This window comes from Watersipora subatra, chromosome 10 (genome assembly GCF_963576615.1).
Source record: "Watersipora subatra chromosome 10, tzWatSuba1.1, whole genome shotgun sequence".
In the NCBI taxonomy this organism is placed as follows: Eukaryota; Metazoa; Bryozoa; class Gymnolaemata; order Cheilostomatida; family Watersiporidae; genus Watersipora; species Watersipora subatra.
The window spans coordinates 52,826,516-52,842,885 of record NC_088717.1 but is presented as its reverse complement, the minus strand read 5'-3'; the positions used below and the strand labels follow the sequence as shown (position 1 = coordinate 52,842,885).

Below are 16,370 nucleotides of genomic sequence, written 5' to 3'. Positions count from 1 at the left end.
AACATATTTAAATAGGCTTATATGATTTTTGTATCGTTATTATACTGTAACGACTCTACAAAACGATGGTTAAATTTGTTGATGAGTTTTGAAACAAGGGTTTGCGACTTTGTTGATGTATAATGTTCGTAAGTTGTGTGCACATGCATTTATCATAAAAACTCTCAAACTTCACTCCGCTCGTTCGATCGTGGGAATATATTTTAATAGTAGTGTGGTACAAAGCTAAAGCTTTGTCACGTTAGCTTACAAAATGCAATCGAGTTTTTGTGTGGTTCTATATCATGTTGCGTAAGGTAGCACTCCTGACTGTTTTTCTCATGTAACAAATACATTTTTCAAACAGGCGTAGTGTCTTTTGCTGTCAGGCAAAGAAAATATTATCGATATCAATCGACTGTCAAATAAATCCTGCGAACTTGTGTATGATCTGTTAGACACTCTATTTATAATTCTGACCCAAGTTGTCTTCTCCTGAATGTTTATATACTTATCTCTCAGTAGTTGTCTTGCCTCGCTTGGGCACCAATGTTTGCTCTTATGTAGTATGAGTGTTAGCCACTGTTCTACTACCAGTATGTAGCCTTTCTCGCGTGTCAATTTCAAATGCTGTAACCAAACTCGAATCTCCTCGTCGTATCAATAATAGATTGGCCTATCTCAGGCTTCAATATAAAGTATATTTATCAATATTATGACTCATTCGGGCATAAAACGAATAAAGAAAAATCGTTCAAACAGTTCGCAGTATAATATATATCTATATCTCGTCAAAATGAGTGGTAAAAAGGTGTCCTCAAAACCATATCAGTATAATTAGAGTCCTCCACCAAATGGCCTTGTCTACTCGTAGTAAAAAAGTTATACAAGTTCACCCATCTGGCCTTTCTGGCCTGCTTCTCACATGTCTGACTCTCTCTGATTTAATCACTTTTAGAATAATAAAGTTTTTCACCGTTTGAGAATAATAACTTTTAATTGGTTTCTTGTCAGAATTTTGCAAACTTTGTGTAATTGCTGACTAGGCATATCATGGTAGATCAGCTGCGGTGAAGCATATGAGCTCATCTTATTGGGAAACCCATGATGTTTGAAAAACCTAACCAAATTTATGAGTGTGGAATTTATAAAAGTGTCTCTATCTCTTTTGTTTTTAGCTTTAACGTTCTAGAAGAATTATGAAGTATGTAATTTGCCTCATTCTTTCTGATTTTCTTAATGTCATATTTAAAAAAAATTTAATTTAGCTTTGAAAGGTTATTAAAGCTTATTTTTCAATGACTCTGCTTACTGCTAAAAGCCAGCTCCTTGGGAAATTCCATGATTAAATGGAATCCCATGGAGACATCGTTGAAAGGACTGTTTTTCATGAGTTTGATAGTTTCTGAGGACTGCTTTGACATTGCCAGAGTATAATAAGGTAAAAATTAGCATGAACTATAAAAGTTTAAACTAACATAAAGTAAAAAGCATAAAATACAAAATTAAAATGTAAGCTCAAGTCAAGTCATAAGCTCAATTATTGTTTATGTGACACACTCAATCTTTTCGTGGCAGATTGGGGATGTATGCGTGAAGGCTCTCTTCTACTCTGTACAGTCTCTTTATGTGATGCTCTTATAGAGACAAAAAGATATGGTCCTTCTATCTCCATCTGATGCTTATGAAATATTTTGATGCGCTGTGTTGAATCTTGCACAAGCACATGAATAAATGTATTGTGAAGGTTTTGTGCCACCCTTACTTACTCCACCAGTATAAGACTCGATGCATAAGTTTATACATGTATTTCTGCTTTGTTCATAAAAGTACAAGAATAGTCAAACACATGCAATGAACAGGCCCAGAACAGCTCTCCTCTCTACTACGAATGTTCAGGCTTATATAGCTTAGCTGCAGGTAGACGCCATCGACCACACACTCCCCCCATTGGCGACTAGGGTCTCCAATTAATATCTTGGGGAAGTTAAGTTGCACAAGGGCTTCATGCTGGCAGGCCTCGTAGCGGAGGCGCTCCGCTTCGTCTAGTAACAGCTGGCTTTCTTGGCCCTCCAAGTGCCCTTGCCTCAGAACGTTCTGCATCGTCTCTGCAGTCTTCTCCCAATCCCGTGCATCCTGGGCCAGCAAACGGGCCCAGCTACGCTGGGTTTGCAACAGCGCATGGCTAGCCGTGGTTTGTCCAACTATCTTGGCCAGAGTACGGTGTCAAGGTCGGTCTAGGGTCGTCTGGCTCCTCCTTGTCAAGGCCGGGCAAGTCCGGGCTGCGGAATGGAGTCGTGTCATTGTCTACTGGACTTCTCTGCGTGGGCTGAGGCGTCTCCTTTCTCGGGTAAGGGGGTACATGTAGCCATCGTTAGTGAGCCCCTCATGTTCTCATGATAGAACTGCTCCCAAGTGTCATGAAAAACTAAAAACACCATCGGCTTGACTCTAGTTTTGAAGTCTCTAGTCTCTAGTCTAGACTCTATAGTTTTGAAAGTGTTCCAGTTGATTGAAGCAAGTGACCTAGTTCACAGATATTTCACTGAAGGGTTAAAATCTACCCTGATTTGTGGAATTATGATAAACTAATGAAGACATGTTGAGTTAAAATCCATGAGTTGCCGAATACATATCTGTGAGTAAATTAGTTTTGGTAGAAGCTTTCAAATCTCTTTCGAAGTTGCTAAAACTACTATATAATGCTCTTTACAAACCGTCAGCTCATTAAATTGGTTGCAGATCGATATTCTTATTCGGCTACCAAATTTTAATAATTTAACATGTTCAAGATCGCGTCATAAAATAAATGCCAATTAACCTAACTATTTAGATCTGTTAATTAAATATATACACAGAAATATTTTGAGACAAAAAAGTGAAGTTGATAAAATTCAATAGTGTTAAGACAATTTTATGATCTTGACTTTACTAGTGGTCAAAAGCATTCACAATATTTTACAAGGCTTTAGAAAAGTTTTCCCATTTGTTGAAAATGTTTTTAATATACTTTACATTCTTCAGTACTTAAGTTTTTATTAGTTTCCCTTTTCTACACACTGCTAGTTCTATAATTGTGGTTTTTCTGCAATTCTGTTTGCTTGTGGTTTGTGTTTAAGGTTAGCCTGTCAGTTTTAAGCTATCAACAAAGTCGAGCGGCTTTTCGTTATTTGTACTTACTGGTTGTCACTTGGTAATCCTTTTTTATATTCTATTAATACTGCAGCTGCATATGTTGTTTTTAAGCTTGAAAAGCCTGATATAAAAATACTTGGCACTCTGACTGACAGTTCAGCATCTACAAAAACACGAGAACCAAGACTTCGTTATGCGCCACATTCAAAAAGCTGTCTGAACTGAAAGTCTTCTGGCTATTGTTACTGAGTAATGCCAACTTGCTCTGGTAGACTCTTCATTTCTCTTTGGCTCATCTCTATGCATGTGCGCTGATGATGGTGGTCATACAATTTTGTTGAATTATCTGAGGAGCTAACTCCAACTTAGTAATAACCATTTTGAAGAACCATAAATAGTTTTAAAAGCTTTAAGAACCGTTTTAATAGTAAATGTTATATCAAAAAGAAGACTTTTTCAAAACTGGTAGATTTTGTTAAAATAGAATTGCTGCAATATTTTGTTAAAAAACTAAATGAACACACTATCTGAATGTAAACTAACATCAATATGCAGCTATTTAAAGGTTTTATTAACTATAACAAAAGACAAAGATTTTTAGCTAAAGGCTGATATAGACGACTTGAGTTGTTGTACAAATGTGACGGATAGAATGGGTTCCTACTAATCAGCTATGCAAGATTAACCTTTTGCCATCACTCGATTCACATCCAGTTTTCATAGAATAAAGCTCATTAATCTATTTAACTGGTTTACCACAAAGAATTATATTATATTTTCAAAAGTGGATATAAATTTATATTTTTTGTTCACTCTTCCAAAGCCATATATATTGCAACTAAAATGATTAATTCGTGCAGACAATGCAGTTTGCAGAGCTACTTGGAGATTATTATTTCCATAAAAACTTCAGTTGATATCAAACGTTAAAAAACCTGACACTGAGGAGATCAGTTTATAAAAACTTAGTGGTTGGTAAGCTGGGAAGCATATTTCAATTTCCATAACTGAGGTTTTCCTTAGCCCGATGGTATTACTCACTTAAATAGAAGGTGAGTCATGCTCACCTGTTTTGACTGTTCAAGGAACTCATTGAGTGTCGAAATAAATTATGTAGATGGTCATGATTAATTGATAAAAAATGCATTTTTCCCAAGTTAATTTATTATGTTTGTCTGGTTCAAAGATGAAGAAATGTTTGCATTAAAGTTGGTTAGTGCCTTTATTGAGCATCTGTTCTGTTACATGTAGACAGGCCTGTATTCACTGGTTGCAAGTTGGGGGGGGCTAATGTTAGGCGACTAGTTATGAACACCTGGGAGTGTGGTGGGGCGGTGTAAGCCCCCAACAGGTTTCTCTCATGTAGGGCCTCAGCCGGGCCTCTCACGTGAAGTTTTAACATTTTTATCATACAGTATCAACATTTTTCTATTTTTTGAGATTTGTTTTGTTTTGGTTGATGTGACTGCCAGGACGTTTTTAGTTTAAACTAAGCGAAACATGACTGCAGCTAAAACACTCAGAAAAAAGACATCTTTTTCTTTTAAGCGTTTTAACAAAGATCAATTTTGCCAATTTTATTTTAAGTTCATCCGGAGGTTTCCACGCTTTCGATGGGACATGACCAAGTGGATGTTTGGTAAAACTTGACCTTTTGCAAACCTTTGTAAAAGTCATTAACAAGAATATTTTGCCACTGATGATGTTAATAATGCTGCCTAAAAACTACTAAAAGTTGATGTTTGTCTCTATGGCTTGGAATAAAGTGATATTCTACAGCGATAGAAACCACCTCCATAACCGTTGGACAAATAACTGTTCGAATAAATGATGTTGAGGTCGAGTTATCTGAAGCAATTTATCATTGCGGGGGAACGGATCAAACAAATCTGTTCGAGTTAACCTCGTGTTTGAGCCGAAATGTTACATTTTATCCGAGGGCGAGTTATCTGAGTTTGACTGTACTTAGCCTTGGAAATATCCTAGAAAGTTGGGACGGCTCAGCCGGCCAGCCGTCCCAGGGAATACGAGCCTACATGTAGACAAGTGCTGCTCTCAGTCTTATGTCTGAGACAAGCAGAAATACTGTTTCTAGTGTCAAAAATGCGCAGTAAATTAACAAAACTAAGATCTGTTCAACTTTAGGCGCGAACTCTGCCGTTCTGTTTTTCCCCATTTTTAATATTTCCAAACAAGCTCAAGCGAATTCACAGTTAAAGTTTTACATTTGCTTATTTTTATACTGACTTGTGATACTACTATACCAATTTACTCATGTATTTTTGTAATCTATAAATTCATCCTATATGTTGTATCACATCCATAGAGCAGCGGGCTCAGTAATTAGTTCACTGGCAAATAACCAGAAGGTTAGTGGTTTGAATCACAGAAGAACTATTGGTGTTGTTAGGAAGAGCATCCAGCCATAATAACTCCTGTGCCAAATCCCATGAGCAATTGCTTACAATATGCTCTGTACCAGGGTATACCACTTGCGGTGGTGACCCCTAAAAGGAAAAAAGCCAAAAGAAGGTATTTTTCATCAAAATGGGAAAGCTATTTATAATATTTCTGTACCAGTAAGTGTTGGTGAGTCGTGTAATAAAAAAGGTTGGTAACAATTATGACACGGAGTTCCCACCTTTTTCATCACGGAATAAAGAGCTGGATGGGAGAGGAGAACTAATAAAGTGATTAGCAGGCGGTACTCGTATTTATAGGCTGCCAGCGTGCGTAATAGAGTTCTCTGGATTTATCGCCGTTTATTCAAATGTGAATAATTAATTATAATGCGCTCGCTTAGCACATGTTCGTTGTAGTATAATATTATATTTATGTTTCATATTAGCACATTTTTATGCTAACCATTTATTACCAAACTGTTTTAAGACTTGCATGTTACTATATAAATACTTGGAAAATTGTTAATACTCGCATTACGTGATTAGTTAGTGACAAATATTATCGTTTTGTGTTCGAAAAATTTTATTGTGGCACAGTGACATTGTGACAGTTGACCTAATTATTATGCAGCCAATCAACCACATATTTTTCTCTCAGTTTGTTACATAGCCTTTTAGTTTTGCCATTGCTAGGTGTGTTACTGCTTTGCGCTGTGTGTTCTAGTACCAATAAATATACTGCGTTCTTTAGCTATAGTTCTGCTTGATTTTCCAAGGGAAAGTTGAGTATCAAAGCCTTGGCACTTTTTCTGACTTTGGCATTGTGATAGCAGTCATAGCTGCATAGCTGCATTCACTATCAGTGCTATTGACAGAACATCAAGAATTATTGCGATTGGCTTACCAGAGTGTAAAAGTTGGAGAAGGCACCCCTAAGTCTGTTTATCGGCTCACCCTCGAGTCTGTCTATTGGCTTGCCCTTGAGTCTGTCTATTGGCTCGCTTTAGAGTCTGTCTGTCTATCGGTTTGCCTTCAAGTCTGTCTATCGGCTCGCCCTCGAATCTGTCTATCGGCTCGCCCTCGAGTCTGTTGCCGTCTCGCCCTTGAGTTGGGAGTTGCCTACCCTTGCCTAGTAGGGTTTACTTCAGTTGAATTTGAGGATTTTTATTAAAAATAACAATCGTACAAAAAGCTGACCTCGATGGATTTTTTACTATAGTATCGAGTATAAAGTGTGTATCGAGTACTATTTTTACTAGATGATTCTTGAGGAAGTCAGACAATGTAACCGTTAATCCTGCCTATTCATACATTTTCTGTTATTTCGCCATCTAATCAGTTTTTGCGCAAGCCTGCAAGGATAGCAGTAGAGGCTTATCTTGCTGGCCACATGTCTCCACTGAGAGAGCTTCCTTTTAGTTTGACTCATAATTTTTAAAAGAGATGTAGCAATAATCTAATTTGATCACATTTACCATTTAGAGCATTTTTCGCTTTTGTTATGATGCGCTCAAAGCATAGAGATTTACGTTGATAGCTGATACCTCCTAATAATGAAAATAAGGAAACTCTTATGCTTGATTTAGCTATGTTTTTATTTAAATTTTCCTTGTACGTGTTTGTTCATCGCTGTTCAGCTTCCAGCTTCACTTACTATCACTATGTTTCCATGATGCGCACTTGAAGTTGTGTACATGTTGAGTTAAGAATATGTGTTGGAAACTCGTCAGCAGTTATGAAGTGCATGTTGGGTATTTGTACACTCTAACTAGATTTATCTAGCTGAGGCAAATGACAATACTAAAGTCACCAATGTAATATATATGTACACAAGTCTTGTGAATTTGAAGCCAGTTCCTGGCTAAGTTAACTTACCATATCTTATGCTAGTTATTTATGTAAAAACTCAACCTGCTTTGGATGCCCGACAGCTACAATTTAAGTAATTTGAAATAGCGCTTAACAATTTTGCTTAGGCTTGCAGCAGGATGCGATATCATGTTTGAAACTCGCTAGCTAATGTGTTCAACCACCTGGTCTTCTACCACATTCATGCATCTCAGACAGTGCAATACTGTTATCTATAAAGTTTTTGTTAAATTTGGCCAACCTCGTCAATAAAAAATGTTTTTGATGCAATTAATCAACCTATATATATATAAAACCAAGTGTTTGTCTGCCGTCGTATGTCCAGTTAATAGCGATTGATTAAAATATGCACACTTGTATGCTTCAGCAGTCCATTACGCAGTGTGTGATCATGATGTGTAATAATTACATGCACAATTATTTCGAGGCATGGCAAGGTGGTTATGTAGTTTAGTGGTAGTGCGCTTTGCTTCAGGTTTGTGTATCCAAATGCACTGGTCTAATTCCTATGAGGTGCATTCTTTTTTCCTAACACTTTTAGGTGCCTTTGGACTGGCACTCTTTGGCTCTTGACTCTTATTACCATAAAGATTAAAATATTAGCTTTAGTTACTAGCTTAAGTTACTCCAAGTTATTGGGTAAAGAAACTTAACCAATAGCGACTACATTAGCTGTCACCGTTCACTAGTTATTTTAAATTTTGAGCAATGTTGTAGCATTACGGTGCGTTTACTTACGTTACTAGCTTAAGTTACTCAAGGTGTGTTTACTTACATGAGGATGATTTATGGGCATTATACTACAACCCTAGGAGAGTCAGAGTTTGACCGGTTTTTAGTCTAATACATTTTGAAATATGGTTCTACAGAGACTATCCACTGAATCAACCTAACCTCCAATTATACGAGATAGTCACTTTTTTAATCAATGAAATACAACATTGATACTAGTTCTATTTGATTGCTTATCACCATGAACAAAAAAGAAATTTATGCCGTTGCCACATACTATATATAACGTTATGCTAATTTCTATAGTAATTCTTATAGTAATTAATAATAATAGTAATAATTTAGTTCATCTAACATAGGTTTTGTAGTGATGGAGTAAGACAGTATAATAATGAAAGTAGGTTGCGGTTTGATGACGGTTCAAATAAATGTCATTATTGATAAATTGGCTGTAATAAAACTACGCTTACATCTTAACATTAACAATGTTCAACTACTAAGTGTTTACTACCATTACTAGATTCATTTTTTACACTATAACAACCTGCACTGCTGGCTAGTGCTAGTACTACTAACCTGTATTACTTAGCGACTTGACTAGATCAACATACTGTCCTTGAGCTTGCGGGAAATGATTCGGATGCGGTGCGTGTGGATCTAGATAATAATCATGAGCGCAAGTCAGTAATTAGTTGCTAGTTATTTATAGATTTTAATGCTAATTCTAACTGACCTTTAGGTGAAACAGAATAGACAGCAATTTTTCAATGTATGTATTTCTCGTGCTGTTGATATTGCCCAGGTGTGAATGCACCTTTAGTTTTCCACACCATTTTGAGATATGAATGTTCAAGTTTTTGTTGCGTTATGACAATGATGCGTGGTCAAAAACAGATAAACATAGTATGCAGCGTTTCATTGATTTTGGCTCAGTGACTGAGACAAAGCAGTATTCACAACCGATTTGCATTTTATATCAAAAAAAATTGATCGGTGTTGAAGCAACTTTGACAAATCGGCCTAGTGTGAGCAATCGACCTAGTGTGAGCGCACCATAAAAAGTAGGAAATGCTTTTCAACAGTCTGTTTTAGTTGTGTCTCAATCTTTTGAATATTTGAATTATGCTTTGGCTAGACACATGAAGAAATAAAAAAATGCCTTCCTTTAAAAGTTAGAATTGCGAATGTTGTTTTCGTAGATTAAAAATAAGTTTTCTATGCACAAACCGTTTTACTATCCGTGCAGCTCTGGGCATTCACCTAGTTATGGAATACTATGCACTTTATCGCATAAACAAAAAGAATGCAGCCAAGGCTGTATATAATATATCTAAGGGTAATGTATAGCCACAAACCAACAGGTTATAGTATAGGAGAAAGACAATATAAGATTGTAGAACCTAACAAAAAGCAATATTTATTTAATTATATATTTTTATTTACATATATTGAATAGCAGAATAAATAATGAGAGTTGAAAGATGATTTCAAGTTATACACCTCAGTATCCCATAGAATTACCTTAAACCAAAACTGTCACAATTCAGACTTAAACAGACTTTCAACAAATGCTGCTGAACGACAGTAAAAGGGTAAGTCATGACTGGTGTCAAGGTGTCAGCCAATAGAAAACCAAGACTGTTGCCGTGAACTTATTTATGATGCTTCCTAGAGTTACCTTTCTAAATCACTCTTTCACTTATGCTGAGCATTACACTAGCCTACCTTTTTTACCAGAGTACCTTATTGTTTTGTAAAATTAGTGTACTAAAACTCATATTTTACTAGGACCACAACATCCAGAAAAACACTGTCAAACTTATATGATAGTTTTTATGTATTTTGGTATCTGTAGAGCTTCTACAGCCCTTTCTGTTATGCTGAATATTTTTGACAATAAGTTTCTGTGATTACCACGGCAATTTTTGATGCAAAAAATGGTTGAAACTGACTGACTCACCATTTTTGCTTAAGCGTGATAAAATGCTGAAAAGTCAACGAAGATTGAAGAGTTGCTCTTTATAAGTGCAGTAAAAGTTTTGCAATTATAAAATGCTTACAAACACGTTTAAAAGTAATGCCAGAATAAGTCTACCTATGGAGAGAACCTTCCGGTGACTGAACTCAGAAGAGAAGCGAAAATCCTATTGTTCATGTTAACATAGATGTCTATGCTAAAACTCTGCATAAATCATTCCTATGCAATAACATAATTAAAGCTGTTATTTTTGTATTGAAGTTAAGAATTTATCAAGCTAGACATTTTCTCGATAAATAGCATAAATTTGTTCACTTATATGCTGGCCAAGTCGAGTAACGAGTTTGAAGTAATAACATACGAAAGGATGCCACTAGCTCTAAAATGGAGTTTCATAAACACTTGAGTGACTATTTAAATGTTACTTTAGAGCTCATGTAAAACTAAATTAATAATAAGAGAGTATAAATAAACTCTGAGATGTTTATCCTCAATGTTTTCTTTAAATGTTACGTAATCGTGGATAAACACTTTTACAGCGGTGTTAGTAATCAGCTCTTGATGATCAGCTCCCGGATGTCTCTAACACTTCATTTCCTTTCATGTGCTTCACGATGCTAATCAGTGAGAAACTATTAAACTGACAATATAATATTATTATTTTTATATATAGCACATGACCCGATATGGTAATTGCTATTTATTGTATGAGGGATGACAATGTAAAAAGCTTTGGTTTGTCAAACATTGTACAGTAGTTTAGACTGTGAATGTTTACTATAATAAGAGCAAATAGCCATGGCTTCAGCAGTACTACAGCTGTACTGTCTGTACGGCTGAAGCAATGGCTGAAGATTAGGATTAATTACGTCATATTGAATTTGAACTCATTACATTAGGATGGGTAGATCGATGCACTTACACCTGCAACAATCGACCACCTTTTGGTACCTTGGAATAATTGTACGGATAGTCTTCTCTCTGCTTTATTGACACGCATGGCGATCTCAAATTGCACACAAGACTGCCGGGTTACTTGTAACAATAATTTGCCTTCATGATTGCTTTATTTTATTTGCAAACAATAACTCACTGCTATAGCATGTAAACATTTATGTGACCAGTAAGATTCGTGTTCATTTCAGTTTTTACTTTTTTGCATTTTACTGTTACTAGCATATGAGTTGGTAAGTTTTTATGAGATCTAACTCAGTTATGCCCATTCATCTGACATGATCATCTGTGTTCTCTTCCTGAATTGACTCATTTCAATAGCTATTGCATCCTTTCAATGATGTTTGGTCTCCCCTCTTCTTCTTGCGTTTAATTACTAAATCAAAATACTTTTTGATGTCATCATTCTCCTTGCATGTAGATTCATGACCATGTAGTTCTGACCTTTCTGAATGTCTCTAACATTTCTTTTTTTCTTTTTATATTCTGAACATTGATGTTAGTTCAGACTGATACCAAAGCAATATCTCAGCACCATCATTCTACATCTTCCTATTTGTTCTTTCAGCCAGCCTGTGATTAGCCATATTTTTGCATCTCTTGCTATTCTACATAAAGGAACAACAGCATAAAATAAAACAGCTGTGGAAAATTGGCTGAGTGGTGTCGATGGTAATGCGCCTGGTTGAAAAGCCGAGCATCTGAGTTCTATTCCATAACGATGCAATCTTTTATCAAATGCTCTTAAGCATGGCTTTGAATAGTTACGGCACTTATCATCATAAAAATTTTATTAGTGTTTTAATCTACCTTGCCTTACCTTGTTTTTTACTGAACCTATTATTTTGGAATATGCTAAAATGTTTAATTAGATTTTTTTCAGGACCATTACTATATCAGTCATATAACTTAAAAGTTACATATAGTGGACAACTCCAAGTTTTTAGACACACATGGGAATAACATGAATATTATCAGACTCTCAAACAAATATATTTTGATATGTTCTCACGCTTTCAATTCTACCATCGTACTTGCGGTGGGGAAGTTTTAGCCTGCTAAATAATCAACTAGATTTGCTATCGGCTTTTTGTTCTGGAGATTCTGTCTTTGATGATCTGCATGTTTTTTTTAAATTTAATCGGTTAATTTACAGTCAAGCCTCTTTTTTGCTACCAACAGTTGTTTCCCAGTAAATAATACTGCCCGTTGTTCACAACTCAGATGCTCCATGTCACTAAGCCATTTTACCTCCTTTACAAAATACTATTAAATGAACAAACCACATTTGAATCTACTAAACATTTGATAATGTCTTCAATGGCTTTGAAACTAAAAAGAATACTAGCAGGGCCAAAATGGCTTGGTAGATAATCCTTTTCAGCCATATTGATATACATGATAAATATACTCTACCCGGAACTAAATGCTCAGTACAACATTGATGGTACACCTGCAACTTTTCCAATTCAGCATTGGGCGAGCGAACAGGGTGTATTCATATATTATCGATTGTTTTTATTCATGCTTATTGGAGCGCAGAGTCGCGTGACTTAAGCTTACCTTTGGTTACGACAAGGGTAGTAAGTGCAGGTTTGTCCGAAGAAACGGCTGAGCGAGTCGCTTCCATATTTATCGCTTATTAGGCATCAATCACCTGCACTGACGGAGTCATGACAGACTACTCAACCCTAAAAACAGGTAGGCTTCTCATTTAGGTCTAGCGAACGTAGTAAACTACCACCAGACAGAGACTACCAGAGGAAACTTGATTTTAGGACCACCTATGGAAAGATTTGCTACAAGGTGAGTTTGAGGCAAAAGCCATTCGCGTAAGAGGGGGAGTTGGGATGTTTTGAAAATTTGAAAACAAACTTGCAGAGCATTATTTTAGTTCTTGTTCATATTACAGTTTATATTGGGGTCATATTGATATCATATTGATATCTTTATCAAAAGATAATCTATAACAAAAGCTGAAGATGCTGTAAAAACAAGACAGACTCTTTAATACAAAAGTTTCAGTCAAGTTTGTAACTAAAAAGAAAAAGTAAAAGTGACGGGAAAGACTATCAACTGAATATTTGACTTGACGTTGTCAGTCAGTTGCACATGTCAGATGGTATATGCCTTATAAGAATAAAGCAAAAGTTTGATTTGGTAGAAATGTTTTGATTCTTTATATTTGACCTATTCATGCTAACAGTAGTAGAATTGTATTGACACTCTAATTTTACACTGTTTTCATCAGATCATCCAATTGTGACAAAGATTTGTTCAGCTCATAGTTTACATATGTAACCGGATCTTGCGCCACCACGCCTAGTGAGATGCTACTTAAAGATTAGATTAGGTATCTAGCCTTTTAACTAGAGACAGTCTAGTAGCTCGGCCATAAAAACGGATAAGATGCAATTGAATGATCGAATTGGGTTTGCTCTTAGTATGATGTATCCTTCAAAATTTCTGAACATCTCAATAGTCCTTTATTGTATGCTTTTATATACTTGACAACATGTGACTACCGTAGTACGGAGGCATGTGCAGTAGGCACCTATAATTGATAGCTATTTGGGGAAGTAGTTCTAAGCAAGCAGTGCTTAAAGTTGAACTTACAGCTTTGTGTTTTTCTATCATTTGCGATTATTTTTGATGATTGAGGTGATCTGACTGCCAGGATGTTTCAAAATTAAATCAACAAAAATTGACCACCTCAAAACACTCTGAAGCAAAATATGTGTGAAATAACATCACTAGTTGCAATCATTGATATAGTTAATACTGGCTGTTGCGTTCGAGTTTCAGCGTTACAGGTTTCTATTCTGTCAGTCTCTTTGCAACTAGAAATGTCGTAATCGCACTTTAGCTTGATCTAAAAGTTTTTATTTTGATCAAGTTTTGCAATTTTAATCTCAAAACATCTTAGTAATCAGATCACATTAAAAATAAAAAAGAATTGCAAATGATCAAAATTTACTGATATTTTCTGATAAAATCTACATAGCCTTTGCGCATGTTTATCTTTAATAACAGACCTCAAAACAAGAGCTCTTATTTTAAGTTCTACAATCGTATTTAAAACTTACATTGCAAAATATAGATTTAAATAGCAGATATGTTAGACTTCGTGTTTACAATATTGTTTGTCCTAACAAACCAGCTATGCATTTTTAATATAATTAGTAATAGATAAAACATGGCTGTTGCTCAAAACTACTTTTCGTAGAGAGTTACAGCGTGGTGAAGTTTTTCTCTCCTTCATGTATGAGGTAAGGTGAGTATGAGTAGAAGTCAATCAGACTTCATTAGAATTTCGACATATTCTCATGGCTTATCAGTAAACTCGAGCTACGCAGTTGCTTGTCAGAGTACAGATTATTCAGCATTGTCGATTTGGCAGAGAGAACATTTTTAGATTGGTTGTCCTTCTTGTCACTACCAGTTGCCTTTTTTGGCTGTTCGCAATTCAGATGCTCCATACCTCTAAAACATGGCTTTTAGTAATTCCTTAATCTGTAAAAATCAAGTTCACTGAACTGCTAAAACTTCGTAAACACAAACGATATCCGCTGTCACGTTATTTGCCAGCAGGGTTCATTCATTTTGCATGTCAGTTCAGCAATTCTATCTTTAAAGCAACCCACAAACTTACTAGAAACAACAATGGCAGTGAGCAAAGACCGAAAGTAGTTATTTACATATTGTTAAATACTCATTCCAGCTTCGTACTGCAGTTCATGACGCGGACTGACTCAGTGAATTTTTGCATATCATTGGCTACTAAGGATATGTCACCATTTCATTGCAACCGTACTGTCCCCTTCTGATACTGTCCAACTTGCTTTCAATCTACTGCTCACTACTTTCTCTTACTCTTTTAGTCATTGCATCACTCAAAAGGTTTTTATGCAGGTCATTCTTTAATTGATTGATTACATGTCCTTTTGAATACTTGAATGGTAGTTTCATTTAACCATTGCATATTATTATTGGTTCCCTTTTACAAGTACTGCCTAAAAGTACAGATTAAAGCAATTCTTCGATCTCTGCATACACTACTAACTAGAAAAATCTGAGTCAGAAAATTTTCTTAGTTACTGACACAGTGAGCACTACATTAGTTTGTACTGCATTATTTTGCATTGTGTTAGTTCACACTGAATTAGTTAACATTGAGTTAGTTAACACTGAATTAGTTAACATTGAGTTAGTTCACACTGAATTAGTTAACATTGAGTTAGTTAACACTGAACTAGTTAACAATGAGCTAGTTCACACTGAATTAGTTAACGTTGAGTTAGTTAACATTGAATTAGTTAACATTGAGTTAGCTCAGACTGAATTAATTAACATTGAGTTAGTTAACACTGAATTAGTTAACATTGAGTTAGTTAACACTGAATTAGTTAACAATGAGCTAGTTCACGCTGAATTAGTTAATATTGAGTTATTTCACACTGAATTAGTTAACATTGATATAGTTAACCCTGAATTAGTTAACATTGAGTTAGTTCACACTGAATTAGTTAACATTGAGTTAGCTCACACTGAATTAGTTAACATTGAGTTAGCTCACACTGATTTAGTTAACATTGAGTTAGTTCACACTGAATTAGTTAACATTGAGTTAGTTCACACTGAATTAGTTAACATTGAGTTAGTTCACACTGTGAACTAACCTCCATTTTTTATAAACACAATGGAAGCGCTGCTGGTGACTAGAAAATGGTAGCAAGCCATCCTACTCTTAAAATTACGACACTAGCATTATTGTTTTATGTCACAATAAATTTATGCTGCTATTTTCTATAACATTTGAGCGATAATAACCTCTGCTTTCAGCGGTAATTGTAAACAAAAAACAAAATTCAAAAAATAATAAAACTTCCTGTTAATCGCACGGACTTTGCGCCTTTTTTATCTTAAGCAGGTATGTATGATTAATAGCTGCTGTTATGACACAAGAGAGATAGCTGGTGAGGGCTAAAAATTAGGTTGAATATATTGTGTATGCTGTATTCCAGCGTATATCATGCTGACTTGCTGTTGTTTAGATGTAGATGATAGCGAAACATAGCTTAAGCAGGCTAGTTTGGCAGAACTTGGTAAGTGGTGTGCTGGTTTAACTCTGAGCACTAAGTGAAGACTTGGCAGAGAGAAAAAACAAAAAGCTCTTGTAGGCTAAAGGTAAAATGATCCACTAATGACACTTTTTGCTCTGTTCACTTTAATCCAAGAGTGTTTACTAGCTCACATTGCATGAAAATCCTGTCGATAGTTTCCTATGCCGGAGAGTAAAAGTTTCACGCTTTGAGACTGCA

General features: G+C 35.6%; 2 protein-coding genes across 3 annotated transcripts in view; one reads left to right on the top strand and one right to left on the bottom strand.

Moving 5' to 3' along the window:
* The window catches only part of LOC137405935 (uncharacterized), a 488,140-nt gene extending 473,225 nt beyond the window's left edge, over positions 1–14,915 (bottom strand). The window contains exon 1 of the transcript XR_010979825.1: positions 14,903–14,915. The gene's annotated coding sequence lies outside the window, so the exon portion shown is untranslated. The remainder of the gene's footprint in view (positions 1–14,902) is intronic.
* The window catches only part of LOC137407365 (uncharacterized), a 30,661-nt gene continuing 26,918 nt past the window's right edge, over positions 12,628–16,370 (top strand). Inside the window, exon 1 of one of the 2 annotated variants that reach the window (XM_068093997.1) lies at positions 12,628–12,750. In XM_068093997.1, coding sequence (XP_067950098.1) covers positions 12,723–12,750 — 28 coding nt within the window. In that variant the 5' untranslated portion in view covers positions 12,628–12,722. Of the gene's footprint in view, positions 12,856–16,370 lie in introns of both variants that reach the window. The other variant, XM_068093998.1, reaches the window with a different exon arrangement.